This window comes from Oncorhynchus kisutch, linkage group LG30, assembly GCF_002021735.2.
Source record: "Oncorhynchus kisutch isolate 150728-3 linkage group LG30, Okis_V2, whole genome shotgun sequence".
NCBI lineage: Eukaryota > Metazoa > Chordata > Actinopteri > Salmoniformes > Salmonidae > Oncorhynchus > Oncorhynchus kisutch.
Genome location: NC_034203.2, coordinates 36,086,074 through 36,101,302, shown reverse-complemented (window position 1 = coordinate 36,101,302; position 15,229 = coordinate 36,086,074). Strand labels below are relative to the sequence as shown.

Here is a 15,229-nt window from a genome sequence, read left to right as displayed (position 1 = left end):
GGGGAGCAGTGATGTGGTAGATATGACTCAGAGAAGCCTTGAATCAGTTTCTCTCACCTCCCTGCCTTCCCCCTGCCTTCCCCCTGCCTTCTCCCTGCCTTCTCCCTGCCTTCTCCCTGCCTTCCCCAGTCTCCCTGCCTTCCCCAGTCTCCCTGCCTTCCCCAGTCTCCCTGCCTTCCCCAGTCTCCCTGCCTTCCCCAGTCTCCCTGCCTTCCCCAGTCTCCCTGCCTTCCCCAGTCTCCCTGCCTTCCCCAGTCTCCCTGCCTTCCCCAGTCTCCCTGCCTTCCCCAGTCTCCCTGCCTTCCCCAGTCTCCCTGCCTTCCCACACAGGTGGACCGGTGAGAGTAAATATTTTTGCAAGAGTGCTTAAAATATCACACCTACAGTCGTGGCCAACAGTTTTGAGAATGACACAAATATTAATTTCCACAAAGTTTGCTGCTTCAGTGTCTTTAGATATTTTTGTGAGATGTTACTACGGAATACTGAATTATAATTACAAGCATTTCATAAGTGTCAAAGGCTTTTATTGACAATTACATGAAATTGATGCAAAGAGTCAATATTTGCAGTGTTGACCATTCTTTTTCAAGACCTCTGCAATCCGCCCTGGCATGCTGTCAATTAACTTCTGGGCCACATCCTGACTGATGGCAGCCCATTCTTGCATAATCAATGCTTGGAGTTTGTCAGAATTTGTGGGTTGTTTGTCTACCCGCGTTTTGAGGATTGACCACAAGTTGTCAATGTGATTAAGATCTGGGGAGTTTCCTGCCATGGACCCAAAATTTCGATCTTTTGTTCCCCGAGCCACTTAGTTATCACTTTTGCCTTATGGCAAGGTATTCCATCATGCTGGGAAAGGCATTGTTCGTCACCAAACTGTTCCTGGATGGTTGGGAGAACTTGGTCTAGGAGGATGTGTTGGTACCATTCTTTACCATTCTTTCATGGATGTGTTCTTAGGCAAAATGGTGAGTGAGCCCACTCCCTTGGCTGAGAAGCAACACCACACATGAATGGGTCTCAGGATGCTTTACTGTTGGCATGACACAGGACTGAAGGTAGCTCTCACCTCGTCTTCTCCGGACAAGCTTTTTTACGGATGCCCCAAACAAATCGGAAAGGGGTTTCAGAGAAAATATGACTTTACCCCAGTCCTCAGCAGTCCAATCCCTGTACCTTTTGCAGAATATCAGTCTGTCCCTGATGTTTTTCCTGGAGGAAGTGGCTTCTTTGCTGCCCTTCTTTACACCAGGCCATCCTCCAAAAGTCTTCACCTCACGCACACCTGCCTGCTGCCATTCCTGAGCAAGCTCTGTACTGGTGGTGCCCCGAATCAACTTTAGGAGACTGTCCTAGCGCCTGCTGGACTTTCTTGGCCGCCCTGAAGCCTTCTTCACAACAATTGAACTGCTCTCCTTGAAGTTCTTGATGATCCGATAAATGGTTGATTTAGGTGCAATCTTACTGGCTGCCTGTGAAGCCCTTTTTGTGCAAAGCAATGATGACGGCACGTGTTTCCTTGCAGGTAACCATGGATGACAGAGGAAGAACAATGATTCAAGCGCCACCCTCCTTTTGAAGCTTCCAGTCTGTTATTCGAACTCAATCACACACACACACACACACGGTTATTATAGTTGATAATATATATTTTTTAAATTGTTTAGTTTGTTAGCTTTCAGACCTGATTTACTAGTTTATTTACTTTGAGAAAAACATTCTTATTTAATTTGTTTCTATTATTTTGTTTATTTTTAGTGTTAAGGACAGAAAGTAGCATATACATGGGAGGCTAGCAACCATTTATGTGATGAATAGTTGTTTTTTGGGATGTCACTTCTTGCCACTGGTGGGCAGTAATGTTTTTTATTTTTAAATTAGGTCTGTCAAACGATTAAATCGAGTTAATGGCATTAGTTCACCATAAACACAAAGGTTACGAACAGAAAGCCATTGATGCGCCCAATGTTGAGTAGGCCTTCTCCCACTTATGAATGTTCTTGAAGTTTAATGCGCACACAAACTTAAAGCATTCTAAATGAGCGACTAGGGGGGGAAAAATAAAACTTGTCCAACCAATGTTAGGAATTACTGTAATCATATGTAGTGTTCAGATAACTTTACACATACAGTCCTACACATTCTCCCACCCAAACCCTTTAACTGGGTGAGTTCGTTTTGCATGGACTGGTGCACTGGGTAGGCGGAGTTCGCACATTTTAGACCATTCAATTGGTCCTTAAGTGAAATCTCCACCCACCCAGGGCACCGGGCCAAACAAAACGAACTCGCCCACTTACTCGCGCTCTCACACACCCCACTCTTTAAACGGATCTCTGAGTAGCCCATTGCCTTTGCAGTTCTTCCTTTGCCATCTAAATTAGTGCAAAGCCTAGTCAGTGATCATGACTAGCTAGCTAAACCAATGTAGTTTTATGAAACACCAAAAATAGCGTCTCGTGAGTAGTTTAAAACGGCCAGCGACATGCGCACGAATCCGCGGCAGAAAGAAAGCGCCCCGGTAATATTGGCCTTAACTTTGACATGATTTTGGCTAGAGGCACACGGTCTTTAGCGCTGTAAAATCATCATGCCTGTTCACTCCGCTATCATCCAGAAGGCGAGGTCAGTACAGGTGCATCAAAGCGGGGACCGAGAGATAGAAGCTGTTTCTCAATCTCAAGGCCATCAGACTGTTAAACAGCCATCACTAACATAGAGGCTGATGCCAACATACAGACTCAAATCTCTGGCCACTTAAATAAACGGACTTAATAAAGGCATCAGTCACTTTAATAATGTTCACATAGAGGTATCACTAGTCACTTTAAATAATGCCACTTTTAATCATGTCCTACATTACTCATCTCGTGTACAGTTGAAGTCAGAAGTTCACATACACTTAGGTTGGAGTCATTAAAACTTCTTTATCAACCACTCCACAAATTTCTTGTTAACAAACTATATTTTTGGCAAGTCGGTTAGGACATCTACTTTGTACATGAGGCAAGTAATTTTTCCAACAATTGTTTAGACAGATTATTTCACTGTATCACAATTCCAGTTGGTCAGAATTTTACATACACTAAGTTGACTGTGCCTTTAAACAGCTTGGAAAATTCCAGAAAATTATGTCATGGCTTTAGAAGCTTCTGATAGGCTAATTGACATAATTTGAGTCAATTGGAGGTGTAATTGTATTTCAAGGCCTACCTTAAAACTCAGTGCCTCTTTGCTTGACATCATGGGAAAATCAAAAGAAATCAGCCAAGACTTCAGATAAAAAAAATTGGAGACCTCCACAAGTCTGGTTCATCCTTGGGAGCAATTTCCAAATGCCTGAAGGTACCACGTTCATCTGTACAAACAATAGTACGCAAGTATAAGCCGTCATACCGCTCAGGAAGGAGATGCGTTATGTCTCCTAGAGATGAACATAACTTGGTGTGAAAAGTGCAAATCAATCCCAGAACAATAGCAAAGGACCATGGGAAGATGCTGGAGGAAACTGGTACAAAAGCATCTATATCCACAGTAAAACAAGTCCTATATCGACATAACCTGAAAGGCTGCTCAGCAAGGAAGAAACCACTGCTCCAAAACCGCCATAAAAAAGCCAGACCATGGTTTGCAACTGCACATGGGGACAAAGATCATACTTTTTGGAGAAATATCCTCTGGTCTGATGAAACAAAAAGGGAACGGTTTGGCCATAATGACCATTGTTATGTTTGGAGGAGAAAGGGGGAGGCTTGCAAGCCAAAGAACATCATCCCAACTGTGAAGCACAGGGGTGGCAGCATCATGTTGTGGTGGTGCTTTGCTGCAGGAGGGAGTGGTGCACTTTACAAAATAGATGGCATCATGAGGAGGAAGATTATGTGGATATATTGAAGCAACATCTCAAGACATCAGTCAGGAAGTTAAAACTTGGTCGCAATTTGGTCTTCCAAATGGACAATGACCCCAAGCACACTTCTAAAGTTGTGGCAAAATGGCTTAAGGACAACAAAGTCAAGGTATTGGAGTGTCCATCACAAAGCCCTGACCTCAATCCCATAGAAAATTTGTGGGCAGAACTGAAAAAGCGTGTGCGAGCAAGGAGGCCTTCAAACCTGACTCAGTCACACCAGCTCTGTCAGGAGGATTGGCCCCAATTCACTCTACTTATTGTGGGAAGCTTGTGGAAGGCTACCCAAAACATTTGACCCAAGTTAAACAATTTAAAGGCAATGTACCAAATACTAATTGAGTGTATGTAAACATCTGACCCTCTGGGAATGTGATGAAAGAACTTAAAGCTGAAATCAATAATTCTCTCTACTATTTTTCTGACATTTCACATTCTTAAAATAAAGTGGTGATCCTAACTGACCCAAGACAGGGCATTTTTACTAGGATTAAATGTCAGGAATTGTGAAAAACTGAGTTTAAATGTATTTGGCTAAGGTGTATGTAAACTTCGACTTCAACTGTATATACTGTATTCTACAGCATCTACTGCATCTGTCATCGCTCAACCATATATTTATGTGCATAGTCTTATTCATCCCTTTACATTTGTATAATTGTTGTGAATTTGTTAGATTACTAATTAGATTTGAATGCATAGTCAAAACTAGAAGCACAAGCATTTCGCTACACTCGCATTAACATCTGCTAACCATGTGTATGTGACCAATAAAATTAGATTTTTAAAGACACGAGCATTGACTGAAGCCAAATGTTTATTACTAGCCCAAGATACACTACATGACCAAAAGTAAGTGGACACCTGTTCACCGAACAACTCATTCCAAAATGATGGACATTAATATGGAGTTGGTCCCCCTTTTTCCGCTATAACTCTTCTGGGAAGACTTCCCACGAGATGTTGGAACATTGCTACGGGGACTTGCTTACATTCAGCCACAAGAGCATTAGTGAGGTCGGGCAATGATGTTGGGTGATTAGGCCTGGCTACTCGGCATTCCAATTCATCCCAAAGGTGTTTGATGGGGTTGAGGCGAGCGCTCTGCAGGCCAGTCAAGTTCTTCCACACCAATCTTCACAAACCATTTCTGTATGGACCTCGCTTTGTACACAGGGGCATTGTCATGCTGAAACAGGAAAGGCCTTCCCCAAACTGTTGCCACAAAGTTGGAAGCACAGAATTGTCTAGAATGTTATTGTATGATATAACTTTAAGATTCCCCTTCACTGGAACTAAGGGGCCCGAACTATGAAAAACAGCCCCAGACCATTATTCCTCCTCCACCAAACTTTACAGTTGGCACTATGCATTGGGGCAGGTAGCGTTGTCCTGGCATCCGTCAAACTCAGATATGTCTGTTGGACTGCCAGATGGTGAAGCGTGATTCATCAGTCCAGAGAACGTGTTTCCAATGCTCTAGAGTCCAATGGCGGCGAGCTTTACACCACTACAGCCGACGCTTGGCTGCGCATGGTGATCTTAGGCCTGTGTGCGGCTGCTCGGCCATGGAAACCCATTTCATTAAGCTCCAGACAAACAGTTATTGTGCTGATGTATCTTTCAGAGGCAGTTTGAAACTCGGTAGTGAGTGTTGCAACCGAGGACAGACGAATCCAATAATTTGAAGGAGTGTCCCAATACTTTTGGATGCATAGTGTAGATCACAGCCAGTCATTTCCAATGGGAGAAAATGAATCATAGTAGGCAGACCCAAGCAAGAGCTAGCGAGGTCCTATTGGTGCGTTTTAGCATGCATTTGCATATTTCCGTTAGGGAACGCCAATAAATAAATTCGCCCTTGCACTCCTAAATAAGGCCATTGTTTAAAATGACTTTGGCAAAGGGTAAAATCTACAAAACTTAGTCCACTCAGATTCTAACAGATTCTAGTTTTGGAAACAGAAAACTGTATTGAGATATGTTTAATCAATGAGAAAATTCACAGAATGTCAGCCAAAATCCATCTCGCTCCATCTTCTCCCACTGGGCTTCCTTTAATTACCATATTTGGTAGTGAGTGGAAACGCCAACTAGATGCTTCACATTTATACATCCGGTGAAATATCTGGCTCATTGTTCCATCTGTGCTGAAGCTGTGATCCGTTCTGCGCTTAAAAGGGTCAGTGCGGAAACATGTGCACTTAAAAAAGGTTCCGTGCATTGAAGAAAAAGGTTTCCGCTGATAAACCGGTCACGTGTTAATGTGGTAACTTTGACAGCCCTAGTTTAAATGAGAAAGTCAATCTCAATGGGACTTTAAAAGGATTAGCGCCGAGACAACTGACCACTGGTCAACTGACCACTGGTGGTTTAGGGTTTGCTGTCGCCATTGTTCACGCTCCACGCCTGCCCTTTGGCTAGCAGATTACTTCCCCGTTAGCACGCAACAGCTAGTGAGTGATGCACAAGATAGGCCTATTTGAAACATCCCTATCACCTGGCAGCATTTACCCGCCAGATTCAGAATCTAAAAAATAAAAAAAGTTTTTAATTGCTTGAAAACCCCATTGGATGTTTCCCAGAAGTTCAGGGGAAACTTCGACTGAACATAATTCATGATGGTTTTTATTTTAGTTAGTTGGAGTCAAAGTAGTCCAGTAGTTTTTCCAAACGGGTTTGTTAATTATTTTATTTAAGTTTACGAAATAATTTTTTTTCAGGATTCGTTTTCATTTCCTATAATAACCTTGCAACACACAAACATACACACACACCCTTCTCACCAGATGGGTTGTTGAGGTGGGGTCATTGATGTTTGCAGGTGGAGAACTTGCGTATCTTGCTGGCTGTGGAGACTCCTTTGCGGGAGGGATTGGATGAGGAAGAGGACCTGCGCTCTGGCTTGGCCTTGCTCTCCGTCCCGTTTACACACACAGGCTTGGCCCGGCTCAAATCCACCTCAGCCTCATCCAAATCCTCCTCTGGTACCTGCCCTGGAGGACAGAGAGAGAGAGAGAATATAGGCCGGTCAACACAAACACAGAGACAAACATCATGAACATCTGCAGAGGCAATCACACACCACCTTCAGATAACCTACTGCTTTCATCATGTAGAAAAAACATGTTTAGAGAGAGACGAGACCTTTAGAATAAAACTCTTCCTCCTCAATAGCACTAAAATATCAAAGCAGATAGAGACTGGGGGACAAAATATTGGTCAAAAGAAAACCCCACCAGAAAATCCATTGAGTGACTGACTGCTTCATCAGATTTCATCTATTGATCTTTCTGACCAGTTGGGTCAAAAGATCAATGGCGATTGGGCCAGTGAGAGCAGATGGTAAGAAGAGACAACCGATCAGAGTGGTAATGGAGTTGTGTCTGCACAGTAGTACCCTTTTAAAGTTGTTTTTTCTCTCAATACATTTCCAGATACTAAATGACATTAAGTGACATTATTAAAAAGGCCAAAGCTGTGTGCCAACTAATCAGTTTGAAATATCACCTTATTCAAGGTGTGTTTAGCAGACAGACAGAGATTGTGGCTCTGAGCTAATGTTATGAGTTAGTGTTGACTGTTGAGTGAGTGCGTGTGTGTGGGTGGGAGAGTGGTGCCTGGAATCACCATTCATACTCCCACACTGTAAGCTATTATTAGATGCATTCACCCACTGCCATTCAAGCTCTCTGTGGTGCCATTGAAAATGTTTTTTTTTTTGTAGGTCATCAAGCTTCAAAGCGACAAGGACTACTGCCATTATGTTATCATTTCCCTTGTTGCCTAGCAACACATTCATGAAAGAAGGAAAGACTAGCTAACGAGTTCAGAATTCTGCACGGATGGCGGTCCCGTGTTGCTCAATTGGTAGAGCATGACGTTTGCAACGCCAGGGTTGTGAGTTCGATTCTCACGGGGGACCAGTATGAAAATGTATGCACTCACTACTAAGTCGCTCTGGATAAGAGCCTCAGCTAAATGACTAAAATGTTAAATGTTTAAATCCTCGTAAGCCATTATAACCAACTGACTCAGCAAAGAGGATTATTTATTGATTTAGAAGTGCAACAGTCGACAAAAATGTCTACAGTGCAACAACTGAGGGAAAATGTTACATTTCCATTAGAAGGGTTTTCCCAGAGCTATATGATATACAACACTTAACAGTCTAGACTGGTTACGTCATCTACAAGTGGAATACAGTATTAGAAGGACAACTGAATCCTGTCAAGACTGCAACACTCCTTCCTCAAGCCTTTTAAATGGAACACACTAAACACTTCTCATCTATCCTTCTGACTGTAGTCTATCCTCCCTCCATCTGAACTCCTCTCTCTGACCCCATATGTATGTATGTCCCTCTCTCTCTCTTTTGCTCTCACTCATATTTTAGTGTGTGTGTGTGTGTGTGTGTCACACACACACAGTATTTCTCTCTGTGCCTACCTGGCACAGTGAAGTCCTGAGTGTAGATGATGTCATCCTCCTGGTCATAGAACTCCTGGTCCTCTTCCTCGGTGTAGCCGTGCAGGTCTTCCAGGTAGGGCACCACCGTCATGCTGCGCCACATGTCCCGGCTCTCCGCGCTGGCTGGGATGGGCACCGGGGGCTCCGTTGGTGGGTGTTTTTTACGTACCCAGCTGGGGAAGAATGGAAGGGAGGGGGTATTGTATTAGTAGTTACTAAACTAGTCTTGGCACAAAATCTTACTTCGGCAAGCCAGTTGGTTAGCCTTATACCGAGCCAATACGCTGACCCACATAGTGGTTTGTATCATGACTGAAGTCAGTATTCATATGGCGTCACCTAGCTACATTTTAATGCAACCCAACCAGATATGGAAACGGAGTGTGTATTTCAGAGCGTGTCGAATGGGGTTGGTTTACTTCTGCCTTCCTGCTTTTCTTTCCTTCACGGCACTGTGCTGCTATAAAGAGTTTAAATGAGGCAGCAGAGACAGCTGTGGAGGGTCTTTCAGTAGAAGGGCTGCCGAGGAGGGTGATTAAGGTTATTTTTCTCCCGCTCTCTATCCCTCAAGTTCATTTCTTTCCCTTTCACCCTCTTTTTCTCTCATTCGCTCCACAAATTGCAGGAGGGTCAAGAACCCCTTTGTTGCACAAGGATGCCTCTGTCATTAGTAACCATGGAAACGAAGTCTCATCGCAGTCGTTGGAGCTCGTTTTAGTTAAGAGGGTTAAAACCCAGAGAGTCCTCTCAAACTGCAGTCTCCTTGAACACACAGAAAGGGAGAAAATGGATTTCAGCATGCTTTGAACAGCTTCTCTCCCCCTCCATTCTTCCTCTCCCTCTAATCCACTGACGTCATCGGAGCACCACGGCAGTATCAGTGAGCCTCAGAAATGGACAGTGGAACTAATAATAATATTAAGCCTATGATGGGACGTGTTGGGGTTTAGTAATTAAGGCTTTTAATGTCACAATGGATAATGAAATAGACAATATCGCATACCAATAAAAAAAAACTATATGGTTCCTCCGTTTCCAGTGTACCATTACATTTTGAAGCAGCTAGACTGCACCACAAGGTATGCTAAATTACCTATTTTCTGAAGAACACACACACACACACAGAGATCAGTAATCTGAAGTATCTCCAAGGCAGAATGTCATTTTCTGAGGTTGAAGGCTGCTGGTGGCACCTTAGGGCTCATAGTAGGGCTCATAGTAGGGCTCATAGTAGGGCTCATAGAAGGGCTCATAGAAGGGCTCATAGTAATAGCTGGAACTTTATCAAACGCATCATAAACATAATTTCCATGTGTTCGATCCCATTACATTCACTCTCAGCCATTAATAAGAACACAGTGTTGCTACATCTGCTGCCTCATGTCTCAGTCAGTCTGTCCCTGATGCTGGAAGAGCAGTGGAACCAGAGAATCACAACACAGTCATTCTAACTCTGTGTGGAACTCTAGATCAGTCTGATATTAACAGTGACAGGGTTAACAACATCGCTAAGGGCAAAGAGAGCACAGCCTTCTGTATGGACTGTGGCATGGTCAGGGTGACGGCCATTTTAGTTCAATCAAATCAGAAGATGAAAGAAATTGAAGTAAAGATTTGTCTATTTTCAACATGGATTACTTCAGTCACTTACTTGTGTTGCCTGATGTGCTGTATGGAAAACCTCTTGACGGGATCATATTCAAGCATTCCTGGTAAAGACAAACAAGCAGAATGTAAGAACAGAGGAACGGTGGAGAAAATAAGAAATGGGGGAATAAATGTATTCTAGAGGAAGAGAAAACATTTCACTGTATACCACATCTGTTAGGAGACGCCAAGAAACAGGGAACCTATCACCTGCGCCGAATCAAACCCTCTACGCCAAATCAAAGCACTAACAGCCCTATAAGGATCTGCATTTCCCCATCCTTACTACAGCCCATCTTTCTCTCCATACTTACTACGCCGTAGCCAGCTGCAAAGACAAGGTGAGGCTATCCCAGGACAGACAAACAATGGAGACATGAACTGCCCACAATACAAATACAATAAACTAAATGTCACTAGAGCATCGTAAAATGCCACAATAAGGTTCCCACAGTGCTGCAGCAAAGAAATAATAAATGCGATCTCCCTCATATATTGATTAGCCTACACTAGGGCTGAAAGGCGGGAACCCCTTTACCGAGATTAACCGGCCAAAACCTTTTTCCCGGGTTAAATAACTGCGAGAAACCAGTAAATAATAATCAATTATTTCTATGAACAGCATGGCGTATGATGGAACTGTTAAATGATATGTGATGTCTAAATCTGGCTTCTCTACAGCCTCTGTATGGTGAATCAACGCTCAGGGTGGGGAGACAGCTCATTTCACTATGGAGCGCAGTTCACAATGCATGTAGACCTATCATGGTCTCTTTTCCCTTTTTTTGACAGGCAGGCCTACATTTGCTGCAGCATAGCTGGTGCTACAGTACTATGAAGACCGAATGTGTGTCTAATCTCCATCTGGATGTCGGGGGTCACCTTGTTTTTTTAAATTGTAAAGATAAGAATTATTTTAATTGCAGCTGCAGAGTTAAAATAAAAAAACTGAAAGTATTCAGACCCTTTGCTATGAGACTCAACATTGAGTTGATCCTTGAGATGTTTCTACAACTTGGTACCGGAACGCCAAGTCTAGGACCAAAAGGCTCCTTAACAGCTTCTAACCCCAAGCCTGCTGAATAATTCATAAAATCACCATCCGAACAATTTACATTGACACCCCCCCCCCCCCCCACTTGTACAATGCTGCTACTCACTGTTTGTTTGTTACCTACGCATAGTCACTTCGCCCCCACCTACATGTACAGATTACCTCAACTAGGCTGTACCCCCGCACACCAACTCGGTATCGGTGCCCCCTGTATAAAGCCTCATTACTGTTATTCTTATTGTGTTACTTTTTATTTTAGCCTACTTGGTAAATATTTTCTTCTTGAACTTCACAGTAAAGTCTACACTTGTGGCAAATAAAGTTTGATTTGGAAAGGCACACACCCCTTTATATAAAAAAAAGAGTCCAAACAGTTGACAGTGCATGTCAGAGCAAAAACCAGGCCATGAGGTCAAAGGAATAGTCTGTAGCGCTCCAAGACAGGATTGGGTCGAGGCACAGATCTGGGGAAGGGTACGAAAACATTTCTGCAGTATTAAAAAAAAGGTGCCCAAGAACACAGTGGTCTCCATCATTCTTAAACGGAAGATGTTTAGGACCACCAAGACTCTTCCTAGAGCTGGCCGCCCTGCCAAACTGAGCAATCAGGGGAGAAGGGCCTTGTTCAGGGAGGTGACCAAGAACCCGGTGGTCACTCTGACAGAGCCCTAGAGTTCCTCTGTGGAGATCGGAGAACCTTCTATCTCTGCAACACTCCACCAATCTGTCCTTTATAGTAGAGTGGCCAGATGGATGTCACTCCTCAGTAAAAAGGCACATGGCAGCCGGCTTGGACTTTGCCAAAAGTGTCACGTCTGGAGGAAACCAGACACCGCTCATCACCAGGCCAAAACTATCCCTACGATGAAGCATGGTGGTGGCAGAATCATGCTGTGGGGATATTTTTCAGCAGCAGGGACTGGGAGACTAGTCAGGATTGAGGGCAAGAACAAAGTAACCTACTCCAGAGCACTCAGGACCTCAGACTGTGGGCAAAGGTTCATCTTCCAACAGGACAACGACCCTAAGCACAAAGCCAACAAAGCAGGAGTGCCTTCGGGACAAGTCTCTGAATGTCCTTTAGGGGCCAACCCAGAGACCGGACTTAAACAAGATCGAAAATCTCTGGAGACCTGAAAATGGCTGTGCAGCGACACTTCCCATCCATCCTGACAGCGCTTTAGGGGACCTGCAGAGAAGAATAGGAGAAACTCCCCAAATACGTGTGCCAAGCTTATAGCATCATACCCAATTGCTGCCAAAATGTGCTTCGACACAATAATGAGTAAAGGGTCTGAATACTTATGTAAATGTATTGGTATTTTATTTTGAATACATTTGCAAAAGAAATCTAAAACCCATTTGGGGTATTGTGTGTCGATTGATGAGGAAATAAAACAAAGTTAATAAAAAACTTTAGAATAAAAGGCAAATGTGGAAAAAGTGAAGGCGTCTGAAAGCACACAGACAGTACCAGTCCAAAGATGACACCTACTCATTCAAGAGTTTATTTTTACTATTTTCTACATTGTAGAATAGTGAAGACATCAAAACTATGAAATAATACATATGAAATCCTGTAGTAACCAAAAAAAGTAGCCATCCTTTGCATCCTTTTACACACTCGTGGCATGCTCTCAACCAGCTTCATGAGGTAGTCACCTGGAATGCTTTCCCAACAGTCTTGAAGGAGTTCCCACATATGCTGAGCACTTGTTGACTGTTTGTCCTTCACTCTGTGGTCCAACTCATCCCAATTGGGTTGAGGTCAGGTCACCTGATCAGGCACTCCATCACTCTCCTTGGTCAAATAGCCCTTACACAGCCTGGAGGTGTGTTTTGGGTCATTGTCCTGTTGAAAAGTAAATGATAGTGGGACTAAGCGCAAACCAGATGTGATGGCGTATCGCTGCAGAATGCTGTGGTAGTCATGCCTTGAATTCTAAATAAACAGACAGTGTCTTCAGCAAAGCACCCCCACCTCCATGCTTCACGGTGGGACCTATTCATATGAAGATCATCCGTTCATCTACTTTTTGTCTCACAAAGACACGGTGGTTGGAACCAAAAATCTCAAATTTGGTCTCAGACCAAAAGGACAGACTTCCACCGGTCTAATGTCCATTGCTAGTGTTTCTTGGCCCAAGCAAGTCTCTTCTTATTGGTGTCCTTTAGGAGTGGTTTCTTTGCAGCAATTCAACCATGAAGGCCTGATTCACACAGTCTCCTCTGAACAGTTGATGTTGAGATGTGTCTTATTTGGGCTGCAATCTGAGGTGCGGTTAACTCTAATGAACTTTGGGTCTTCCTTTCCTGTGGCGGTCCTCATGAGAGCCAGCGCATGATGGTTTTTGCGACTGCACTTGAAGAAACTTTCAAAGTTCTTGAAATTTTCCGGATTGACTAACCTTCATGTCTTAAAGTAATGATGGACTGTCGGTTCTCTTTGCTTATTTGAGCTGTTCTTGCCATAATATGGACTCGGTCTTTTACCAAATAGGGCTATCTTCTGTACACCATCCCTACCTTGTCACAACAACTGATTGGCTCAAACGCAATAAGGAAACAAATTCCACAAATTAACTTAACAAGGCACACCTGTTAATTGAAATGCATTCCAGGTGACTACCTCATGAAGCTGGTTGAGAGAATGCCAAGAGTGTGCAAAGCTGTCAAGGCAAAGGGTGCCTACTTTGAAGAATCTCAAATATATTTTGATTTGTTTAACTCTTTTTTTGGTTACTACATGATTCCATGTGTGTTATTTCATAGTTTAGGTCTTCACTATTATTCTCCAATGTTAAATAAAATAAAAACCTAGTTGTGTCCAAACTTGTGACTGTGTATAGGAGCGTGAGATATCCTAGCCTAGCCATTTCAGGTAATACATTCTATGCATTAACCTTATATTTAGCTAATTAATAATGGGCTATGAATAATATGCTTCTAACGTGTAGCCTGTTTCTCTCACGTGTTCTCCCATGGCCTCTCCTTAGCTCTTGCAGTCCCATGTAAGAAAAGCTCGACTAGAATAGGTTGCTAGACTTTTTTTGTTGTTGCATATCTTACACCAAGACTACTTGAACGGGGACGCAAGTTATTTTTCGCTGAATGTTGAATACAGCAGCCAATAGAACTCACGGGGAGTTTGAAAGAAGAGTGGAAGTGTGATGGGTATAGGCTATAGCAGTTATTTGTTGAGACCCATAACCATTCAATCAATCTTCGTGATGAGAAGTGAAAGCCTTCTGCATCTAATTCTATTATTCATTGATGTCATTAGAATAATTAAGATAAGGACGACAAAACATATTTAATTTAAACTGTTGAAAGTGAGGAAGGAATGAAGCAACAGAGAGAAAGAGGTAGCTAATAACATTAGGGGAAATATGGGTCAGCCTACTAATTATACAAATAGGCCATATATTACCAAATCTAAATCAAATTTGCTAGCCTATACTTGTAACTTTGCTGCACCAGAATCACATGTTCTCTCCCTACTTTATTATGGTTTGGATGATGGGTCTAATTTCAGTCCATAGAATACAGTTCACACTCAAAAAGATTAGCCTACTGGAGCTAGTTTCATTTATTTCCCCAAGAGAGCATATAACCAGCTACATCTATGGGCTTTTCTGTTGTGCGTAATGTGCAGCAGCCTATATCATATATGTATTTGATAACTGCACAATCATTTGGGCTTGGGCTCATTAAAATGTAATTTAATGAAATGTATTTAATATATGGCTGATCAGGCTCAGATAGCACCCGGCTTGAATGTTCATGTTGATCAAAGCTCTAATCAAATCCAGATGTATTTATATGCTTTATAATGCTTTTGAATGACACATCCGGTTTTGTCAGGAAATACTCTGAGGAAATGTATTCTCGGGATGGAACATTTCTAAAATACTGGGAAAATATTCAACCCTAGCCTACACTAAAGCAGTAATTCACATCTTCAAAAATGACTTTTGCTCTTGGTTCGATAACGGGCTGTGTCGCAGCCGGACGCGACCCGGGAGACCCATGAGGCGACGCACAATTGGCCCAGCGTCATCCGGGTTAGGGAAGGGTTTGGCCGGCTGGGATGTCCTTGTCCCATCACGCACTAGCGATTCCTGTGGCGGGCCAGGCGCATG

At 43.1% G+C, this 15,229-nt stretch overlaps 1 protein-coding gene across 2 annotated transcripts in view; it reads right to left on the bottom strand.

Annotated features, from left to right (window-relative positions):
- Positions 1-15,229, bottom strand: part of LOC109874880 (serine/threonine-protein kinase STK11-like) — a 35,578-nt gene that overhangs the window by 4,247 nt on the left and 16,102 nt on the right. For both annotated transcript variants that reach the window (XM_020466925.2, XM_031810854.1), the window contains exons 8-10: positions 10,038-10,095; positions 8,366-8,559; positions 6,703-6,912 (exon numbers count right to left, since the gene is read on the bottom strand). In XM_020466925.2, coding sequence (XP_020322514.1) covers positions 6,725-6,912; positions 8,366-8,559; positions 10,038-10,095 — 440 coding nt within the window. In that variant the 3' untranslated portion in view covers positions 6,703-6,724. The remainder of the gene's footprint in view (positions 1-6,702; positions 6,913-8,365; positions 8,560-10,037; positions 10,096-15,229) is intronic.